We start from the raw sequence: 18,944 nt of genomic DNA on the forward strand, positions 1-18,944 counted from the left end.
TGATTTAGTAACAGATATTCACTAATTAAATGTAACTCTGAATAAAATTGCATGTCTCATTAAGTAAAAAAAAATTCATGCAGTAATAGATTCGTCAGAATTATAAGTATATAAAAAGTAAGCAATGTCATCATGCGCTTGCAGACGGGAATTGGGCTGTGTTTGGCGTGTGTTGGAACTAACTTAAAATTATCACACGCATCGGCTGTGGTGGTTAACTTTTATTCGCCAGCCCGCTTCAGGTAGCTGTGATTTGAGCCTGCCGTTACAAGCTGTTGCAATTACAGCGTAAGTTGCTGGGGCTACTTTTGAACTGATTTTCGTTTCGATGGCCATTTTAAGTGCTTAGGAAGCCATCAAAAACATTTTGGTTTTTCTGAAACTTTTACTTGGCTATAGTATGGTTGGACACGAATCTCTTTGCACATCAGCAGCTATTTTTTTTTTGCCTTAGCTGTTACTGGGACTAAGTTTTGCAAACTATAGCAGTCAATATAGTTTGTCTTAAGGTAGCTATAGGTTCGCTAATCCCTAGCCTCACGGTACCTTCTAAGAACATGAACTTGACTTTAGGACAGGCAAAGAAGTTCGCAATAGTTGTGTTCTGCGACGTAATTAAACAAGAGTGTGGAGGCGTTAACTCGTGTTCCAAATGGACATATATGCATGCTAAATGAATGTTAGTGCACGTTAAAAAGTGAATTATTATAGACTTACTTTTGCGAGAAATAGTCTTGTGGCTTAAGAAGTACTTAAATCTCTTAGTCATTCTTATCAACGCACGTAATGATGAACTTATTCGTTGTTCACGTGTCTTTCAACTCCGAAGAAAATATATATTTTTTTTTCTTTCTAATTTTTAGTAATGTTAGACCTCGTCGCTAATATTGTATGTTAAATTTATACACGCAAGGAGAGTTGCGCGTGTAATGTGTGTTTCAATGACTTTTATTGCATTGGTTTATCTTCGCCTTTTATCGCATTTTTTTTGTATTTACCTTTTTGGGGCATTCTAGTCTTGATTGTAAATTTTAAATTTTATAATTGCTAGTATGCGCCTAACTGTTTATATCAAAAGAACCCATTTATAACGAAATAAGTGTACTATAATAGAATCGAATTTCAATGATTAAATGCTTGAATTGTAACGAGATAAATCTAGCATACCAGGTTTTGTTCTATAGTTTTATGGTATATATGTGCTGCAGCATTTTGTGATTTTTACCTTTAGTGGCCCAAGTTCAATACATGCTGGTGATGTTATTTGTGAATCAATTCGCCTCACAGTAATTAAATGTTGGTCTAAGTCTGTCCTTCCAGACGTCTTACATGAAGCCGAGACAGAAGTGGCAGCCGCAGTTGTAGCCAAAACACGCGCAGAATGCAATAAAAGGGCACTCACGTAGATGACCCAGTCCTTGGGGTTGTGCGCGTTGGTGCCGCACACGTAGATGCGCGTGCCGTCGCCGATGGCCTGGATCACGCGCACGTGGTTGCGGCAGTCGAAGTGCTGCAACAAGAGAGAGGCGCCGTCACACGCAGCACAGCTTCAGCACCGGACATTTCCGGTGCTAGTCTTCGGCCGAACCGACAATCCCAGTACTTTCGGTACTAGGCAGTTTTTTTATTAATGATGCAGCAGTCGGTGATTGAAGTAGTTATAGTTAGTTTAGAACGAATAATAAAGATTTAGTGACCAAAAGTAAAAATATAAACATTTGTGTTAAATGTTTTTATTTAAAAAAAAGTCTACTATCGTGAACAAATCAATTCATTCTCAGTCGTACTCAACCAATTTTTAACTTTAAAAAAATTTAAACAAAAAATTGTTTTAACGCATGAAAAATCGCAGAGTTATTATCAAACTAATATTTATTATCTCACAACAAAAGTAAAATAAAATCGTGGTTATTGAAAGACCACTGGCTTGCCAACCACAGGCACCAGAGTACAGCAGTCCGAGCACCGACTGGCGACAGCGCGGGAGACTCTACATTCCCCCCCCCCCTCCCCCCGGCTCTTGGAGGCCATCAAACCGCCAGAGGAGAGGAGCAAATTAAAGTAACCTTAGCGCACAATTAATAAAAAAAATATGCTGTCGATGTAGAGTCCCGAAAATACCAACAGAACCGGGAATCAAGGTTGAATTCCCGGTTCTTTTACTATTTCAAAAGTACCGGAAATTCCCGGTACTTTCGGGACCGAGATTACCCAAAATTCAACAGCAAAAAAAAAAAAAAAGCTCGTCGCTCAATGCTTTGTACCTCAGTGACCCCTGCGGAGTTCTCCATCAAACAGAACACAGTCGATAAAAGCAGTGCGTTACTTTTCAATTAGTATTTTTTTAAATAATTAATTATCAGATATAATGTTTCTGATGTAATGGTATGAATTTGTTTTACCAATATGTGGAAAACAGGTTTGATTAACTTTTTTATTTTATTTTCAATACGAACATAATGATTTCATTTGCAATGGTAACAAACAACAAAATAGCTAAATTAATCATTATATTTATATATTACCAGCGCTACATGGAACACTGATAGAAATTTAATATGAAAAAAGATAAATATAAAATAAATCTAAACAACAGTACACAACAGTACAGTGCATGTATAACATTGAATCAAATAAAATGCACCTAGCTTTAGAAGAAAACATCATATAAAACACGATCCCGATCATATCGTGGGTTATGACAATATTATCACACAGCAGTAATATCAAATAAAGGATTGTTTTTAATATCAGTACCGTACTGTTAGGAATAAAAAAACGTGAACCCAATCACGCCCTTCCCTAGATAAAAACACGATATTAACAAAAAAACGCTCCCATAATGACAAAAGCGAGAAGCACTTACGTGCATGTTTCGGATACTACTTAACAGCAAAGCTAACAAACACTAGTTGAATATAGGTTAGTTTAAACATTTACTATATTTTGTTTGCGTTTACCAATGATAAACGTAAATTTAACCATATTTTAAATTTTATTATAAATATAAATTTCCACAGACAAGTGAAACAGTAGTTCCAAACAGTTTCCTAAATAAGAATATGTATATAAAAAAATGTTAGTGAGTCTTTCAGTACTCGCGAGTGATGTTTAACATCTAACCTCGGTACCGAGCCTTCAAGGATTGAAACTTGTGAGACAAGTTGAGACATGTAAACAAGTTGTTGTGAATGCATTTTTTCATAAGAGTAAACAACATAATCAAATGTTCCACCCCGTAACTAGTGGATGGTCATGGTACAAGAAGGCTTAAGAGCAGTGATGGTTCGATTACTGTTGAGATAGATGGAGGCGTTTCGAAGACTCTTGGGTACCCAGTCCCTGGGAATATGTTAATACAACACTTATAAAATTATTGTATTTATAATTTTTTATTACACTAATATTACATAACGTATTTATATCGTATTAGAAAAGCCACATGGCAATGCGTCGCGTTGTTCAAGACTAATGTTAGAGGAACGAACGGTAAACAGTTGTATCTTCTTTGTTAATCTCCCGTCCTCTTTTTTTTTAAACTCCATGGAAGTGTTAGCGCTCGCTGACAGCTGCAGCACAGCGCCAGCTGCAGGCCGCACCGCGCGCTTCTCCCTGCTTCCTGTTACACATTTCCGTCCCTTGACTTCCGTCGCTTTCACGAAATTACTCCCACCAAATGCCGTATACCGAGAGCTAAGATGTTACACATCAAAAATAATAAAGACTTCTGAATGTACAAATTTTGCAACACAGGTTCTGCACGGCAAACGACCAAAAGTGCTGGAAGAAGATAATGAAGGTCATCTCAGTGTTCTGCTAAACCACTGTAAAAATATTCCTTACTAGTTGGACTGCTCATATATGTGTGTGTATAATTATATATATATATATAACAGATAAAACAAATACAAATAAATACAAATGCGTGCCTATAACTTATGTGTTGTTTACGTACTGAGGTAACATTCGGACCAAGGAAAAAAGATTGAAGGGGCCCGTCGGGTCAAGGGTGTATTTTTGTTATTGAGGCAGGATAACAAGGGCGACGCTCACTGGTGCTTCCAGCGCGGTATCGCCTCTCAGCGCAAGGCTGTCAACTAGAGCGCCGTATTCTCGTCGTTACAGTTACAGTATAACTATGAGATCTGAGCGGTAACCATAAATTAACACGGCGGAGAAATAGGTGTAATGCAAAGCTCCTGTGTGCTTTCAAGAATCTTTACCTGGTGTTTCATGCTTAAAAGTTAATCTGAAAACACGCATTTTAGCCATTTTCAGTTAAGTCTTCCAGAAGTAAATTTTAAAAACGAAGTACAGAAACATAAGTACTCATCCGTCCTCGGAATATCCTTATTATTGTTATATTTTTTTTCGTAAACAGATCCCACTGAGATATCTTAAGCAGTTTTCAAATCTTGGTAGACGGGGCCCTCGAGGAACTGTTGCGGATGTCGTTATATTTTGAAAGTAAAGTGAACAGTAATAGTATACCACTACGGGAAAATGGTTCATTCTGTATAATTGCATATAATTTTACCAAATTTGTCATGACATCCGTTATTTGCGTAGCGAAGTGGGTTGGGGCACAAACAACTTCACGTCAATACCAGTGGTTATTGGTCAGAATCCAGGGTAAAGACAACCTCCACACTAACCCGGCTGTCCGATGAAACCCAGCCGGCGGCGGCGCGAGCCGAGTCAGTCTGCACGTCCGTCCACCGCAGCTCGTCACGAGAAACCCACTTCATGATACACCACATACATCTCATCCCTGTTAGAGGTATTCTTATTGTCTAATTATCCGATTCTCTTGTGTCCTTATTCACACTTAATTGCTGGTTTTCCACACGGGGTCTTCTTGTTATCACTGATATTATCCCTTTTCTTGATTCTTGATCTTGGTTATGCTACACACATATACTCTCTTTTTCACTTGTTTAACCTACTTAAATGTCCCCTTAAAATGACTTTAGGAGACTGGCGGATCTTTTAGTTTTAAAGTGCAAAACAATAAAAAAACGTGATTCCGTCTAAATATAAGTGCCTCTATATTTATTGTACTATTAATTACGTGAATATAAAACAACTAAACATGAATTCCACGAACAGGTTAAAAAGATAACTTAATTTACGTATACGTATTGACAAATATATTAAAATTAGAACCTTCAATGAATTGGTTGACACATATATTAAGTTTATTATTTATATTAAAATATATTAAAATTACATCATTTAAAGTATAGGCCGGCCCTAATTAGAAAATGACTCTTAGGTTTCATTTACCATGGATAAACAAGGTCAAAAACAATAAAAAGTTTAACATAAACAATACCAGAGTTAGCACTTAGAGTGATTGAAGTCCCGTAAAGAAAATTTTCGGATGTTCCAATCTTTTCAACGTAGTGATCTAATGGTTACGCTGTACACATAACAAAAAAAAAAAAAATCTGGAGAACTGGATATTTGACGTTCGCTGGCCGAAGGTGAGCTGTTAACATGGTGTCAGGGTGCCTTAGTCGTCCTGTTTGCTGCAGAAAGGGAGTTGAGGGTGGTGTTATGTCCACATCCGGCCCTTGGACCCATCCCTTGCCTAGCTGACTACATATTTGAACGACGACCATACTTAAAGTCTTGTGGTGCGGCTCGCCAAGGATATATTGTTGTCAGTCTGCTCTCGCGGCGCGAAGTATTTCGTGGCGGTAGCGACTCGTAATTAAAAACAGCCGATGGCTTTCGAAAGAAAGTGGGGAGACTTCGGCTTCCGGACCGAAAGGACATAGCACTTCTTGTCAAGTCTCGGAGGAGAATTACAGGCGACGGCTGTGCGTCAAGGCAGAGATAAAATGAGCGCATAGTCTGGCTCGCACTGGCTCGGCAAAAATCAGATCTATCTCTGGGAACGGCATTGGGGAGACTGGCCTGACAAAGATTAAAAGGGAATGTACAGGAGGCGGAAAAAGTTTTAAGTTTTAGCAGCAAAAAATGACTGGTCTAAAAATTCAGATTTAGAATTGTGCCAAAAATAATAATTGGCGGCACAGTTCACACTTCTCACACAGAAATTTTGTCCAATTTCGTTCATACTTCCTTTCCAAGACGTTTAAATTAAAACAAGATATAAACATTTCCTTATGTCCATGTCCATAGCCGTGTCATATTTAGACCTATTCTCGTCGGATATGGTGGTGTACTCAAACGAGTATCATATTCATCTTTTTTTTTTTTCATTTCTCAATTATTGTACTATTCCTATGTCTGTAACATTATCATAATTTAATTCACATAAAATTATCTTCCATGACTTGTTTATATACTTTCACTTCTTTATATGTTCTTAGTTCCTCTTATCTTTCGGTATTTTCCTTAAACATCTTACATCTTCTATATTTTTTTTTGTTCATTTTTCTCTCAGTCGCTAATCTTCCAGTATTCCAGTCTCTGTCTCAACAGAACACAGACGACACGTGACGGCTACACGTGTTCTCCAGCACCTCTCAGCCCCACTGCCCTCACCGGCTTGTTTGCCGGCTCCCCACGGCAACTTCACCGGGCAAGTATGGTGTCTCGTGCTCTTGTAACCTGCTCTCGTGTGCACGGTGATGTCCAGCCGGAGTTCGGGGTTGTGTGAAATAGGCCTAAGGCACGAGTAGTTGGCCAGTTTTAAGTATGTATAAGATTAGGTTCCTTTTTTGCTGCGGCCACAAAAAGACCTAATGAATCATGCACGAATAAATTAATGCGAGATACACGTGCACGAACAAGAATATCAACTTCAACAAGAACGCGCAGATGAAAGACTGACCTCTTTGTAGGAATGTTTCGATGAACGCTGATTTGAAAATAAGTGGGGCACCTTAAGACACCCATATAATACTTCTAAAAGTTGTTTCCATGCGTTTTTTTTGAATTATAAAATAAAATTTAAAAAATATATTTTTTTTAAATTCTTCAAGTATTAGTGAAACAATAAACTCGATCAATGGCGATAAATGTCACAAAATGGACGAACCTACAAATGGAAATCAATCATAATGATAATATTATGTAATTCTTGTAGCTTGTCAAGTTCGAGTATGTAGAGTGCCATTCAGTAGACCGAAAGCAATTCATCGGAAATGTGGAAGGAACTTTGTTTTGATGTACTTACTACTTGCCGGTAAACAGATTTTCGGTCTATTGAACATAGACATAGCTGTTTGATTAATTTGGTAACATCAGTACAGTGTTGTTATTTCATGGACAAACTATGTGGTCGAAAAAAAAGAGACAACTTTTTATATAGTTATTTATTTCTGATGTATACTATTTGTAACCCATTTATAAAAAAATTGAAAATGTAAGGTTTATAAAACACGAAATATTTAGCTTAAATTTGTTAACTTATTTTTATTTTTAGGTTTCTTAACGTATATTAATCATTATTGAAGTGGGTAGTATAAATACACACCGTTGCTTATAATACGGTCAGAAAAAAACTTTGAATAAATTATAGGCTGACACACAACCTGCCCTACATCGAACATAAAACCTTCAGAATGTAGGTAAGTTATGGTTATAATGCCCGACGAAACACACTCGTGTTTGTTTATTTTTATGTGTAGTTAAGTAATTAGGCCCAATTTACACACGCTTAAAATATTTGTTATTTCCCAAAGGTATTTTTGAGAGTGAGCATACATAAAACTAAACAGAATCCAGTCAATCTTGTCACAAACAGCATGTTATGAATTGCAAAGTTACATCACAAACCACAAAATATATATACCACAATTACTGTGCCAAATTGTTCTTCATATCAGACAGCTGATCGTAATTTAGATTTTTCTTTCTTATCACCTCTATTGAAAGAGATAAACTGGCATTCAACATTTGTATTCAGTAATCAAAGATTGCATTTAGATAGGCCTGCATCGTGTCACAAAAACGATGGATCAAAGAGGCTTTCAAACTTTTCAATGCGTGAGACATTTTATTGCTTAAAAAGCAAAAGTGTATCCTGTTTGATTTCAGCCGCTAATTTATTGTGAAACATTCGCACAAATTATTTTTCCACGTTCTTCAACAAACAGTATTACACAGCGTACTTGACAATTCTTTGTCGCTTCAAAGCGTCAATTTTTTAACACGTAGTACCAACTACAATACAATTTTCAAGACTCACGTAAACGTTAGAAATATTCACCACAGGAAATGACTTTTTGAAGTTATACTTTTATAGGCGCGTGAATTTTTACGAAGCACGTGCATCAAGCAAAGAAATTTTCACAAGGTGAAAAAAGGTTACATACAAAAAACTACATACAAATAAAAATTATATACGTTCTTTTAAATCTTATACTTTAGGGAATGATATTGAGTACTGGTCCATATCATTAAAAACATTTATTTATTGTAAATATTAGTAATAGAAATAGAGTTTATAATCTTTTTCAAGTGTATTTATATAAGTGAGTTTATGTTCCTGTATGTAAATTTTCTGTGAATTATAAATTACCTTATTATTTAAAAAAATAGTTAATATTAAAAATTAGAATAAACATTCAAAATATTCAGTTTCATTAAATAATTAAAATTCATCTCCATTATTTTACTAAATTAAAATATTATTTTTACACACATATTTATATTAATATTGATTTCTTAGTATGAAATTATATTTTTTAATTAGATTGAATTTATACTGAACCAATAGTATATATAATATTTCTCCTGTTGTTTTGTTATTTTATTCGTATTAATTATTTGCTTGCAGAATTAAAGTCAGTTTTTTATTACGCCAAGTAAATATATATTCTAACGCGCGTACATAACCACACGCACCCATTTTTTTTAAGTTTACATTCACCTAAACGCACAATAAATTATTATCTCTAATTTAGTAAATGAGGTCTGTTAACGCCAAAAAAAAATGTAGCTAGACGGACTGGCGCCGCCGCTACCGCGCGGGTAGCTGGTTCCGACACGCACTCGTCCGACGGAACAGGCCCTGCCACGAAGACCCCTTTTGCACAGCGGCGTTACCTGGACTCGCATTGCTCGCAATCATAGCAACTGAAGGTGTTGAATTCTACCCTAGGTTTATCAAGGTAACATACTGCTTTAATTCTATCAGGGTAACCTACCCTAGGTTTATGTAGGTAACCTTACACCTTAGGTCGCTGTAGGTAAACTTCTACCCTAGGTTTATGTAGGTAAACTTCTACCCTAGTTTGATGTAGGTAACCCTCTACCCTAGTTTGATGTAGGTAACTTTCTGTCCTAGTTTGATGTAAGTAACCTTCTATCCTAGTTTGATCTAGGTAAACTTATACCCTAGGTTGATTTAGGTAACCTATAATAGGTTTATTTAGGTAAACATCTACCCTAGGATGATGTAGGTAACTTTCTACCCTATGCCAGACCCTACCATCACGGCGTGTATGACTCCTGGAGCGAATGAAGAAACGATGAACGTCTAGGAAACATCGTGGCAGTTGACGGTGAAACGATGGGACGTAACAGTGACGGAATGCACGGGAGAAATCCCACCAGTTAAGGGCAACATCCACCTTGCACCTCACTTGCGAACAAACCCTGGTTCGATCACACCGGGAATCGAAGTCAGGAAATGACTTTATCTGACAACTCAACCACCGTGGCCCATGGAGGCCTCCTGAGTTGCGCTGATAGCTCTTTCAGCGGCGCGGCTGGACTCAGCCCCAGCGGCCCGGGAAGCCTGTGCTTCAACGAGCCTCGGTTAGCTCCCGAACATTCACGACGGTGGCCGCTCGCTCGTGCAACTTCGCGGCTGGAATATATTTTTTTAAAGCACATTCCAAGACGGATATTACACACCTGAAAAAATCCAGAAAAAAATTCGTGAATTTTAATACTTAAACAACAATTTTAGTTATTATTTATGTTACTGACCTAACCTCAAAAATCACGTTCATAAACATACCCTTAAGAATAGAAAAATCAAGAATTATTTTGACGAGAATTGTATTCATGTAACACACTTTACCTAACTTGATGTAGGCTTTTGGACATACGCCATTGCTTAGCACATGTATGTCTGTAGAAGAAAACTACAAAAAAACACAAATGAAAAAAAACACAAACTAAGCAAAAAAAAGCAAAAAATTGCTGTTGTCAGGATTTAACGCCACACAATACTCCACAATAGGATTTTTGCTTTTTTTTTTTTTTGCTTACTTTGTGTTTTTTGTCATTTGTGTTTTTTTGTAGTTTTCTTCTACAGACATACATGTGCTAAGATATGGCGTATGTCCAAAAGCCTACATCAAGTCATGCACTCCCATTGCACAAATCTTTCAAAGATAACACTTTACCTAACACCAACACTTTGACAACAGCAATAGATAAAAACGTAACTTCATAAATAAATAAATCTAAGATGCACGAAAGCGAATTGTTCAGGTGTCTGACTTGGGCTGAGAGTAGTAGTAGTAGTAGTAGTAGTAGTAGTAGTAGTAGTAGTAGTAGTAGTAATAGTAGTAGTAATAGTAGTAGTAGTAATAGTAGTAGTAGTAGAAGTAGTAGTAGTAGTAGTAGTAGGTTTTCCATAGTGGTTCATCCACGGCCGATTCGCCCCAGTGCGGTGTTGCGACCATCGCCGCCGATAACGCCCTCCGGAGTGATTCTGGTTGCGAAATACCTAAAATGCCGACGCAATGGCGATAGACCATAGTACAGTGACAGAGGGAGGAAATAAAATCGAGTAATCGATACTTCTCGACCCAGACAACTCGGCCGAAAACGCGAGCGTTAAATGGGACAGCCGCATATCCGTGGTTAGATGAAGAAGAGGAGGGGGAGATAAGAGAGAGAGAAGGTAACAGGTGAAGAACGGTAATGCGCGATACGACGGGCGGAAACCCTGCGGCCGTAATGTCGTTAGGTTGGCAAATCTGACCTGACCTCGCCATCCGCGGGGCGAGGCCTCGGAGCAAGAGCGGCGTAAGTGGTCGTCGTGCTCCGACACCCCTCCGTCCTGTACCACAAGGTCAGTGAACGCAGTCAAGAATAATAACGAGTTAATAGTCTCCACGACAAATTTGGCTCACACTGAACCTACCCATTTTATGTTCATTCAATCACACAACATGGCTACTAAAAAATTATACGAAGGTAGAGTCATTACGTAACTCACAAAATAAATTAAAAGAAATCGTACAGCGATAAAAACTTCAAAACCTATCTTCATTCCTCGACATAATCTCGGTCCATGTCAGTTCCTCACAATCCAGCGGAACAAAATTCTTTGCGTTTTTGTCTAAGTCACATTAGGTCACCCTGCTATTATACCGTTCAATCATCGAGCACCATCGCCATTTTGATACTGAATTACTAATGCTAGTTTATGCGACCTAGTCAATACAAAATGAATATCATAAAGATGGATGATGCTGTCATCTTTAATATTATTGAAAAATAAGTACTTGCGATGAATTTAAGGTAAATCACATAAATGACTTTTCCTCGTAATATTCCATTATACCACGCCCATCAATGTACCTATACGCTCGCTCATACACAAACACACACACGCACAGATATACATATATAAATTCACCCAACATATATATATATAGCCTATATATATATATATATATATATATATATAGCCTATATATATATATATATATATATATATATATATATATATATATATATATATATATATATATATACACACACACACACATTCCCTAACTTCCAAAATAAAATAACTTCACTTGCAAAATAAAATTCCCGCCAATAACTTGTATAATGTTCTGCGAACACGTAAAATAGAAAAATAAATAGAGCGTGTCTAAGAATTATTTATTTTCGTCTGGGAAATTATTTTTTTGGGTTTTAAAATCACGGCCGTTCCAATTAAAATACAACGTGAATCGAAGAGTAAATACAAGCAAATCTTTTTGATTCGTGAGAAAATAAGCTATGACAGTTATTGCAGATATATTTTCGAAGTAGTAATGAAATAAAGCCAAGAAATTCAGTTATTATCTTTGAAAGATTTGTGCAATGGAAGTGCATGACTTGATGTAAGTTTTTGGACATACGCCATTGAAAAAACTTTTTCTGTTGAAGAAAAACTAAAAAATAAATAAATAAAAATACTCCCCCAAAAAAAAGATAAAAAACACGAAATTAAGCAAAAAATTTCTGTTGTCAACAAGGATATAAACACCACAAAATATTCCGTATATTTTCTCTTAGTACATTTTTCTTTGTTTTTCTTTGTTTGTTGACCATATTTCTGTTACAGAATTTTTTGTGGTGTTTATATCCTTGTTGACAACAGCAATTTTTTGCTTAATTTTGTGTTTTTTGTCTTTTTTTGGGTATTTTTATTTATTTATTTATTTATTATTTTTTAGTTTTTCTTCAACAGAAAAAGTTTTTGCAATGGCGTATGTCCAAAAACTTACATCAAGACATTCAGTTATATTTTAGTGACTACTATCGTTCGCGTGTTTCGGTGAAATAAAACTCTCGCAATAGAAACGAACTTTTTTTTTTAACAGCGATTAACAACCATCCGATACCTATAACTTTTAAAAGTATTCTTTACTTAAAAAAAGTGACCCAACATTGTGTTCGTTTTCATTTAAATTTGTTAAGAAAAATTAAAGGCACATATATATACACATAACATTTATGCACATATTAATTACTTAATATGCAATTCTTTTTTGATAAAAGCTATAACTATATAGTTTAAATTTGCAGTATAAATATTATCGGGGGCGACATATCGATCTACCTTGTCGGGTGTGTGTGTGTATATATATATATATATATATATATATATATATATATATGGAACACAGATTTGTACTTTTTTGGCTTTATTACTTGTCTTTATGAATGCACGTATTTATAATGATGTAGTATTTGTTTGATGTTGTTGAGTGGCGATAAAGATACTTAGCGTGAAAAATGTTGTGTAATGATACAACAAACATAATTTTGTATTGTCATAAACCACTATAATATTTATGAATGTCCCTGAAATTGACACGCTCGCTAAAGCAACTTTTTTTTCTGACACTGTTTTTATTCTTGATACAGAAGAATAAGTTTTCCTTGTCCAAAAAATTTTTAATATCTGCATTTTGTTTTAAAGTGAGATATTAACACTTGCTTAGACTTTTTATCACTATCATATGAGTATTTAGGAAGAAGTAAACTAACAATATAGCCACGAAACAACTGTCCTTACCAGCAAATTACTTTCTGCATCGGTACCTTTGACATTTATATCTGCTTTAATTTTGTTTAAAAAAATATGTTCATTATCAGTCCAACTTGTAAAAAAAATTACTGGTTTTAAATGCATTTACACATATTTTTATGCACGTAATAATGAAGTAGTAAGTATAAGTTTATTCTTCCGAGTGCAGCTCGGCCATCCAGGTATTTAAAATAATCGTTGTAAAGTGATGAGTGCATTATGCAAACGAGTAAAAACAGCTCGCTAAGTTGTTTTTTAACACACTTCAAATTTTTTTTAAATAAATAAAGCGCATCGCGGGCAGAAAATCCAGTTATTTCCTCTCGCACGTTGTTGAAAAATAAAAACCCGAAAACGGAATAATGAATGAATTCGCTTCCTGAACGGCGGTGCAGCGCTGCGCAACTTTCCGCCGCTAGCCACGCCATAAATAATAGCAGCCACACACGCCACCGCGCGAAAATGCACCCTACCAGCAGCGAGCGCGCATCAGCTTCAAGGGGGAGGAATGGCAATAAAAACACACTATCTTGGTTTCAACAGAATTTTTGGCCATCGCAATTTTCTATCGTCTGGTAGTTAAAATTTGGCCTCGTTAAAGCGTAGTATATAATTAAACGAATATCAAAGTTAACATAAATAATTACTGTGTGACGTCATCATTGGCATTAAGTATCGAATTTATTTATGAGAATGACAACTGTTTTAATACTTTCAATAGACACTAATTAAAAGGGATAAGAGCCCGCCATCTTCGATTTTTCCATATTTTATTCATGAGTGTCATTTTAAACTATTTATCTCAATTTTTGGCTTGCCAAGGCATACATCATCTCTCCCAGACCATTCTATACCTTGTTGCAAACACATATTTACTAACAGGCTCTAGTATGTAAGCGCCGCGAGGAAATAACTCATTTTTGCACACGAGCGACTACATCCATCATGATAATCACGCACCAGTTCACAAGTGTTAACTTCAACAAACAGCCACAGCTATGTCCTATGTCATGACAAACAAAATCATTTAGCATGGAAACTTTATTGTAAGAGGTATAAAAATAATTGGAATTGCAATATAGAGAGGCATGATCCCTCTTTATGTGTGAGCTCTGTGTTTACGAAAAACCAACTAAACGATAAACAATAATTGTTGTGGAATTAAAATTGTTGTAATCAAAATAGTTATTTCATTTAAAATGTCTCTCGATTAAAAAAACCTTTAAACCCCAGTTATTTGTAGTATGAACAAATTAATTGTGACTTAAAACTTACCGCCTCATCGACATAGCAGTCAATAGAGGCGATCAGAGAAGGTGAGATAGCAACAGAGCACTGGCGGAATGAATGAGTGAGGGAAACAGGAGTACCCTGAGAAGTCTCCGAGCTCATGGCTAGAGACCCAGAAATTTTGCCGATTCTTTTAGTCAGCAGTTAGACTGCAAACATGAGTCTGTACCTTAGCATTGCTTCGATGTTAGGTTCGTAATTGATCTGCCACTTACCTCTATGACTGTAGGCCAGTCAGCTACCAGCTAGCAGCAGACAGAACGAATCACAGTGACTCCCACAAATATATTTTACAGCAAGAAATATATGTTACAGACTTTAGAACTAAAACAATAAGTAGAGACCGGAAAAATTCGCTGATTCATTTCGTGATCTAATACAATTCAAATGATTATACCTTTTTACTGCATTTGCTATTCGATCAATTTGAATATGGCTGACTCTGGGTCAATTAGAGACCCTCAATCAAATAAGATTACTTCCCCAGAAGCGGTCCTGATCTGACAAGAGGTCCCTGTAGTGCAATGATTGAACGGAATGGTTGCCGTAGTTTATCTGGAGCAGTGTGCAAAGCGGAAGTAGGGAAAGAACTGCCTGCGCTGCATTGCAGTTATTCATTTTATTGAGTTTTACACCTGGTATTCGGTCGTTATAAACGGAAATGTATAAAATGTGTAATGTAACTTGTCTTTAAACTGACAGTTATCAAGATTAGTACAAGTGGTCTAAGTATCATTCAGTCTCTGTTATTCTGTGAAAAGTGTCGATAAACAAATTCATGTGATTGTCAGCGCTCTTAAATAAACATAATATGATGCATTGCAAGTGAAATTTGGGAAATGGGTATCACTATTACTGGTACTAATTTTGAGAATTGTCGAATTTGAGACTAGTTCTATGATACATGATTTAGAACAACACCAACAAGAGGAATGAAATAAGAAATAATGGAAAATAAAACCTATAATGGCGATGGAATGTGTTGAATCAAGCCCTAGTGTCACTTTGATTTTAAATTACACTTATTCGAACTCAAGCCGCTTAAAGTGTACTAAGCTATGAGTATATTTTAATAGGTTAGCCTCAATTAGCAAATTTACAATATAATTACTCTACAGTGAACATGGTCGATCATGTAGAAACCACACGAACAGAAAAAAAAAATTTTCATATCGACGACAAGAGCCATTACTTATGTTTTCTGAAAATCGTACAGTTACTAAAAAAAGAAAATAAATATCGAGCACGTTGTGTTGGGAGGGGGGGGACGAAGGTCGAAGCGCGCTGGTACATCTATCGCTGCATCCTTTGTGGCGTGTTGTGCAACGATGGTAAGTGACAACGCAAATGTGTAACACTAGGAATTACTGAAGAAAAAAGTAAACTGCCATTACATATCCTAGTTTTGTACGTATCATATGGTGTGTGTTAGTATATATCTAAGCTATTCAAAAAAGTAAAATATTTTTGACGTGACAAAGTCTAATAAATCGATGAACGCCGGCTGCACGCACGAAAACGTGTCCCGTTACGCACATTGTTCCGTTATGCTGTGTCCCGTTACGCTCATTGTTCCGTTACGCTGTGTCCCATTACACTCATTGTTCCGTTACGCTGTGTTCCGTTACGCTGTCGGCGAGTGCAGTAATAATAGGTTATGTTACAATTGACTAAAAAAATATGGTGATTCATATAATTGATGATAGATATTTGATTACAGTTATTTATATGAAAACTTGTTCATAGTTATATTTAAACTTTATAGCTAAACGCCAGTTTTAAAAATTAATTACAAGTCATCTACACGTGAACTGTTTCGTCGACTGTTTATAAAGTGAAGTGAAAAGTTAATGTGGTTTTCATTGCTTATTACTACAACAATTTCGGCAATAAAGGTTAATTATTCTTGCATTTTAAAAATCTATAATTACTAGTATAATTTCAAGTATTTATTCTTTTATTATTAAATAAAAATGATTCAATTATATTCATAAAAGTATGCAATCATTTCAACAATGTTTTGTTATGACGTTGTCACGTTAAACTATCGTCCGTAAACCGACTTTACAGACAACCAATTTTTTTTGTCGTGTGGAAGATTTAAAATTCAGCGTAACGGCTTGAAAGTTTAATTTCTCTGCGGACAGAAATGTATGTTGCTTGGAGAGGATCCACGACGAGAAAACACGCGTCATTATGGAAGAAGCAAGTCCATTACAGACACGGCCTGAATATGGAAACAGACCCAGTCTTGCCCTCTGCGAACAGTGCCAACATTAGATATAGTTTTTCCAAAGAAACCAACTAAAGTAAACAAGACCATGCGAAATTTTGATGCATGAACATCTTAGTTCTCGGTATACGACATTTTGTAGGAGTAATTTCGTGAATGGAACGAAATATATTGGGACGGAAAGGTTCCCTAAACACGGTGCTGCCATCTGTGGAAGTCTCATAAATCTCGAAACGATGGTGAACCTGCGTGATTCATCTGTTAGTATTAACTTTCGCGATTTCACGGGATGTACGAAGCGTATTGGTGTGCCAAACTAAACTTTATAATAGTAAAACTATACTTTAATACCTTATGTTATAATTTATAGTCATACAATTAAATAATATCAACTTATAAAATACGCATTACAATTTTGACAATTCTTAGCGTTCGTCATACTGTAGAAACAAAAGAAATTGTTAGCTTAAATATATTCGACGTCATGTTTAATAAAAGAAACTAGAGATTAAATTATTATTAAAACTTCAATAAGTTTAAGATTTGTTTGTAGGAAGTATTTACACACTGGTTTATGACATTTAAGCAAAAAAAAAATACATAAATATACTTAGTGTTATAATATGTGTTTTAAAATGTTTCAGGTTAATTTTGTTTCAATGTATCTATTGGACTGCAACTTTTAGTTTGAAAAATACCGAAAAGATAGCGCCACGTTCGTAATACTTTAGAGAACTAACAAAATGGTAAATATCTTTGTTCCAATACAATTTTCCTGGCTAGTAAATAGTAGATATTTTTAGTGTTGATATATCCTGTGATGGCAAATCAAGTTTACAAACTGTATTTCAGGATAGTTTCATTACTATACAGTTTCACTTCGAACACCAACACGCATAGAACATCCCCGAAGTTCGCGAATGTTAATGTATACAGGTGCATGTTGCCTCAAGTGGGTCCGCCATCTTAACGACTTCGACTCGTGGCTAAAGCAGTTTTTGCATGGATGCGCATTGGACCATCAATCTGTTATTTTCCGTTGTGTAATGCGCGCTAATCTCATTGCATTTCTGGTGCAAAATGAATGTCACCCTCAATGCGCAAAAAAAAATTAAAGCGCAGGCGATCGTAATTTCGGTCCAGGGGTAAATATTACAGGTTCAGCGTTTAGGCATTTACATGCGACGCGTTCCGTAACCCTGTTGTTTGGCTATCCCTGAGAAATCAATAGTCCCTACCATCTTGTTAAACGAAGTATAGTTAAGTTTTAAAAAGAAAAAAAACATTTTCCCGTTTTTCCTTAAAACGAACACTTTTTGTATATTCATCAAGCTCAACATTATGTTGCATTAAGGAAACCGTGCCTCGAAATTCGTGTCCGAATTTCGTATTATTAGTTTATTTGCAACATGAGACCACATGAATTTAAACTCGCTACCGAGATTAGATATTACTCATCACTGGCGAGTACTTAATAAATGATCCACTCATAATTTTTTATTATAATTACTCAAACAAACAAAATGGTTACAATTATTAAATGCACAGAAGCAGTTCACGCACAACATATTTTAATGAAATATCAAATGCTTACTGCATAGAAACTAAGATGTATGAAGTGTTTTGAGGAGTTATAATCCCAACAGGGTGTCCACAAACACCCCGTGAAACAACTTCAGAACTTTTTCAGGACCTTTTATATAATAACCTTTTTTACATCACGGGGTGCTATATACATAATAATTAAACATGAAAAAATAAAACTATATATGTAGATCTACTATTCACAGAAACGAGCCGATTTATATTAGAAAGCTGAAAACTTTTCATAGATAATTTCAATTTTTTTGAAAGTGAACGGACTCCAATCTTTATACATTTAATGCATGACTAAATTTTTCGTGACGAGTCCCACATTTTTCATGAATTTCGTTTTTTCCGTTCTAGTATAGACTCAGATAAATTTTCGATGCTCAGCTTGCGCGCGCGTTCACATATGGTCCAGGTATTCAGCCACCGTTACTCTATGGTCCAGGTCTACTGTCACCGCCAAACTGGACTCACAATCATCCACCACGTCCGTCCATCACCCGTCCGTCCACAACACAAGCGATTCACAATCATCCTCATACCCGTCATATTTTTCTACTTGGATGATGCTGCCAACTAAATATA

At 35.9% G+C, this 18,944-nt stretch overlaps 1 protein-coding gene across 1 annotated transcript in view; it reads right to left on the bottom strand.

The window, feature by feature from the left end:
* LOC134527146 (semaphorin-2A) overlaps nt 1-18,944 on the bottom strand; it is a 666,670-nt gene that overhangs the window by 157,686 nt on the left and 490,040 nt on the right. Inside the window, exon 4 of the mRNA XM_063359535.1 lies at nt 1,403-1,510. Within this exon, the coding sequence (XP_063215605.1) occupies nt 1,403-1,510 (108 nt within the window). The remainder of the gene's footprint in view (nt 1-1,402; nt 1,511-18,944) is intronic.

This window comes from Bacillus rossius, chromosome 1 (assembly GCF_032445375.1).
Source record: "Bacillus rossius redtenbacheri isolate Brsri chromosome 1, Brsri_v3, whole genome shotgun sequence".
Classification (NCBI taxonomy): Eukaryota; Metazoa; Arthropoda; class Insecta; order Phasmatodea; family Bacillidae; genus Bacillus; species Bacillus rossius.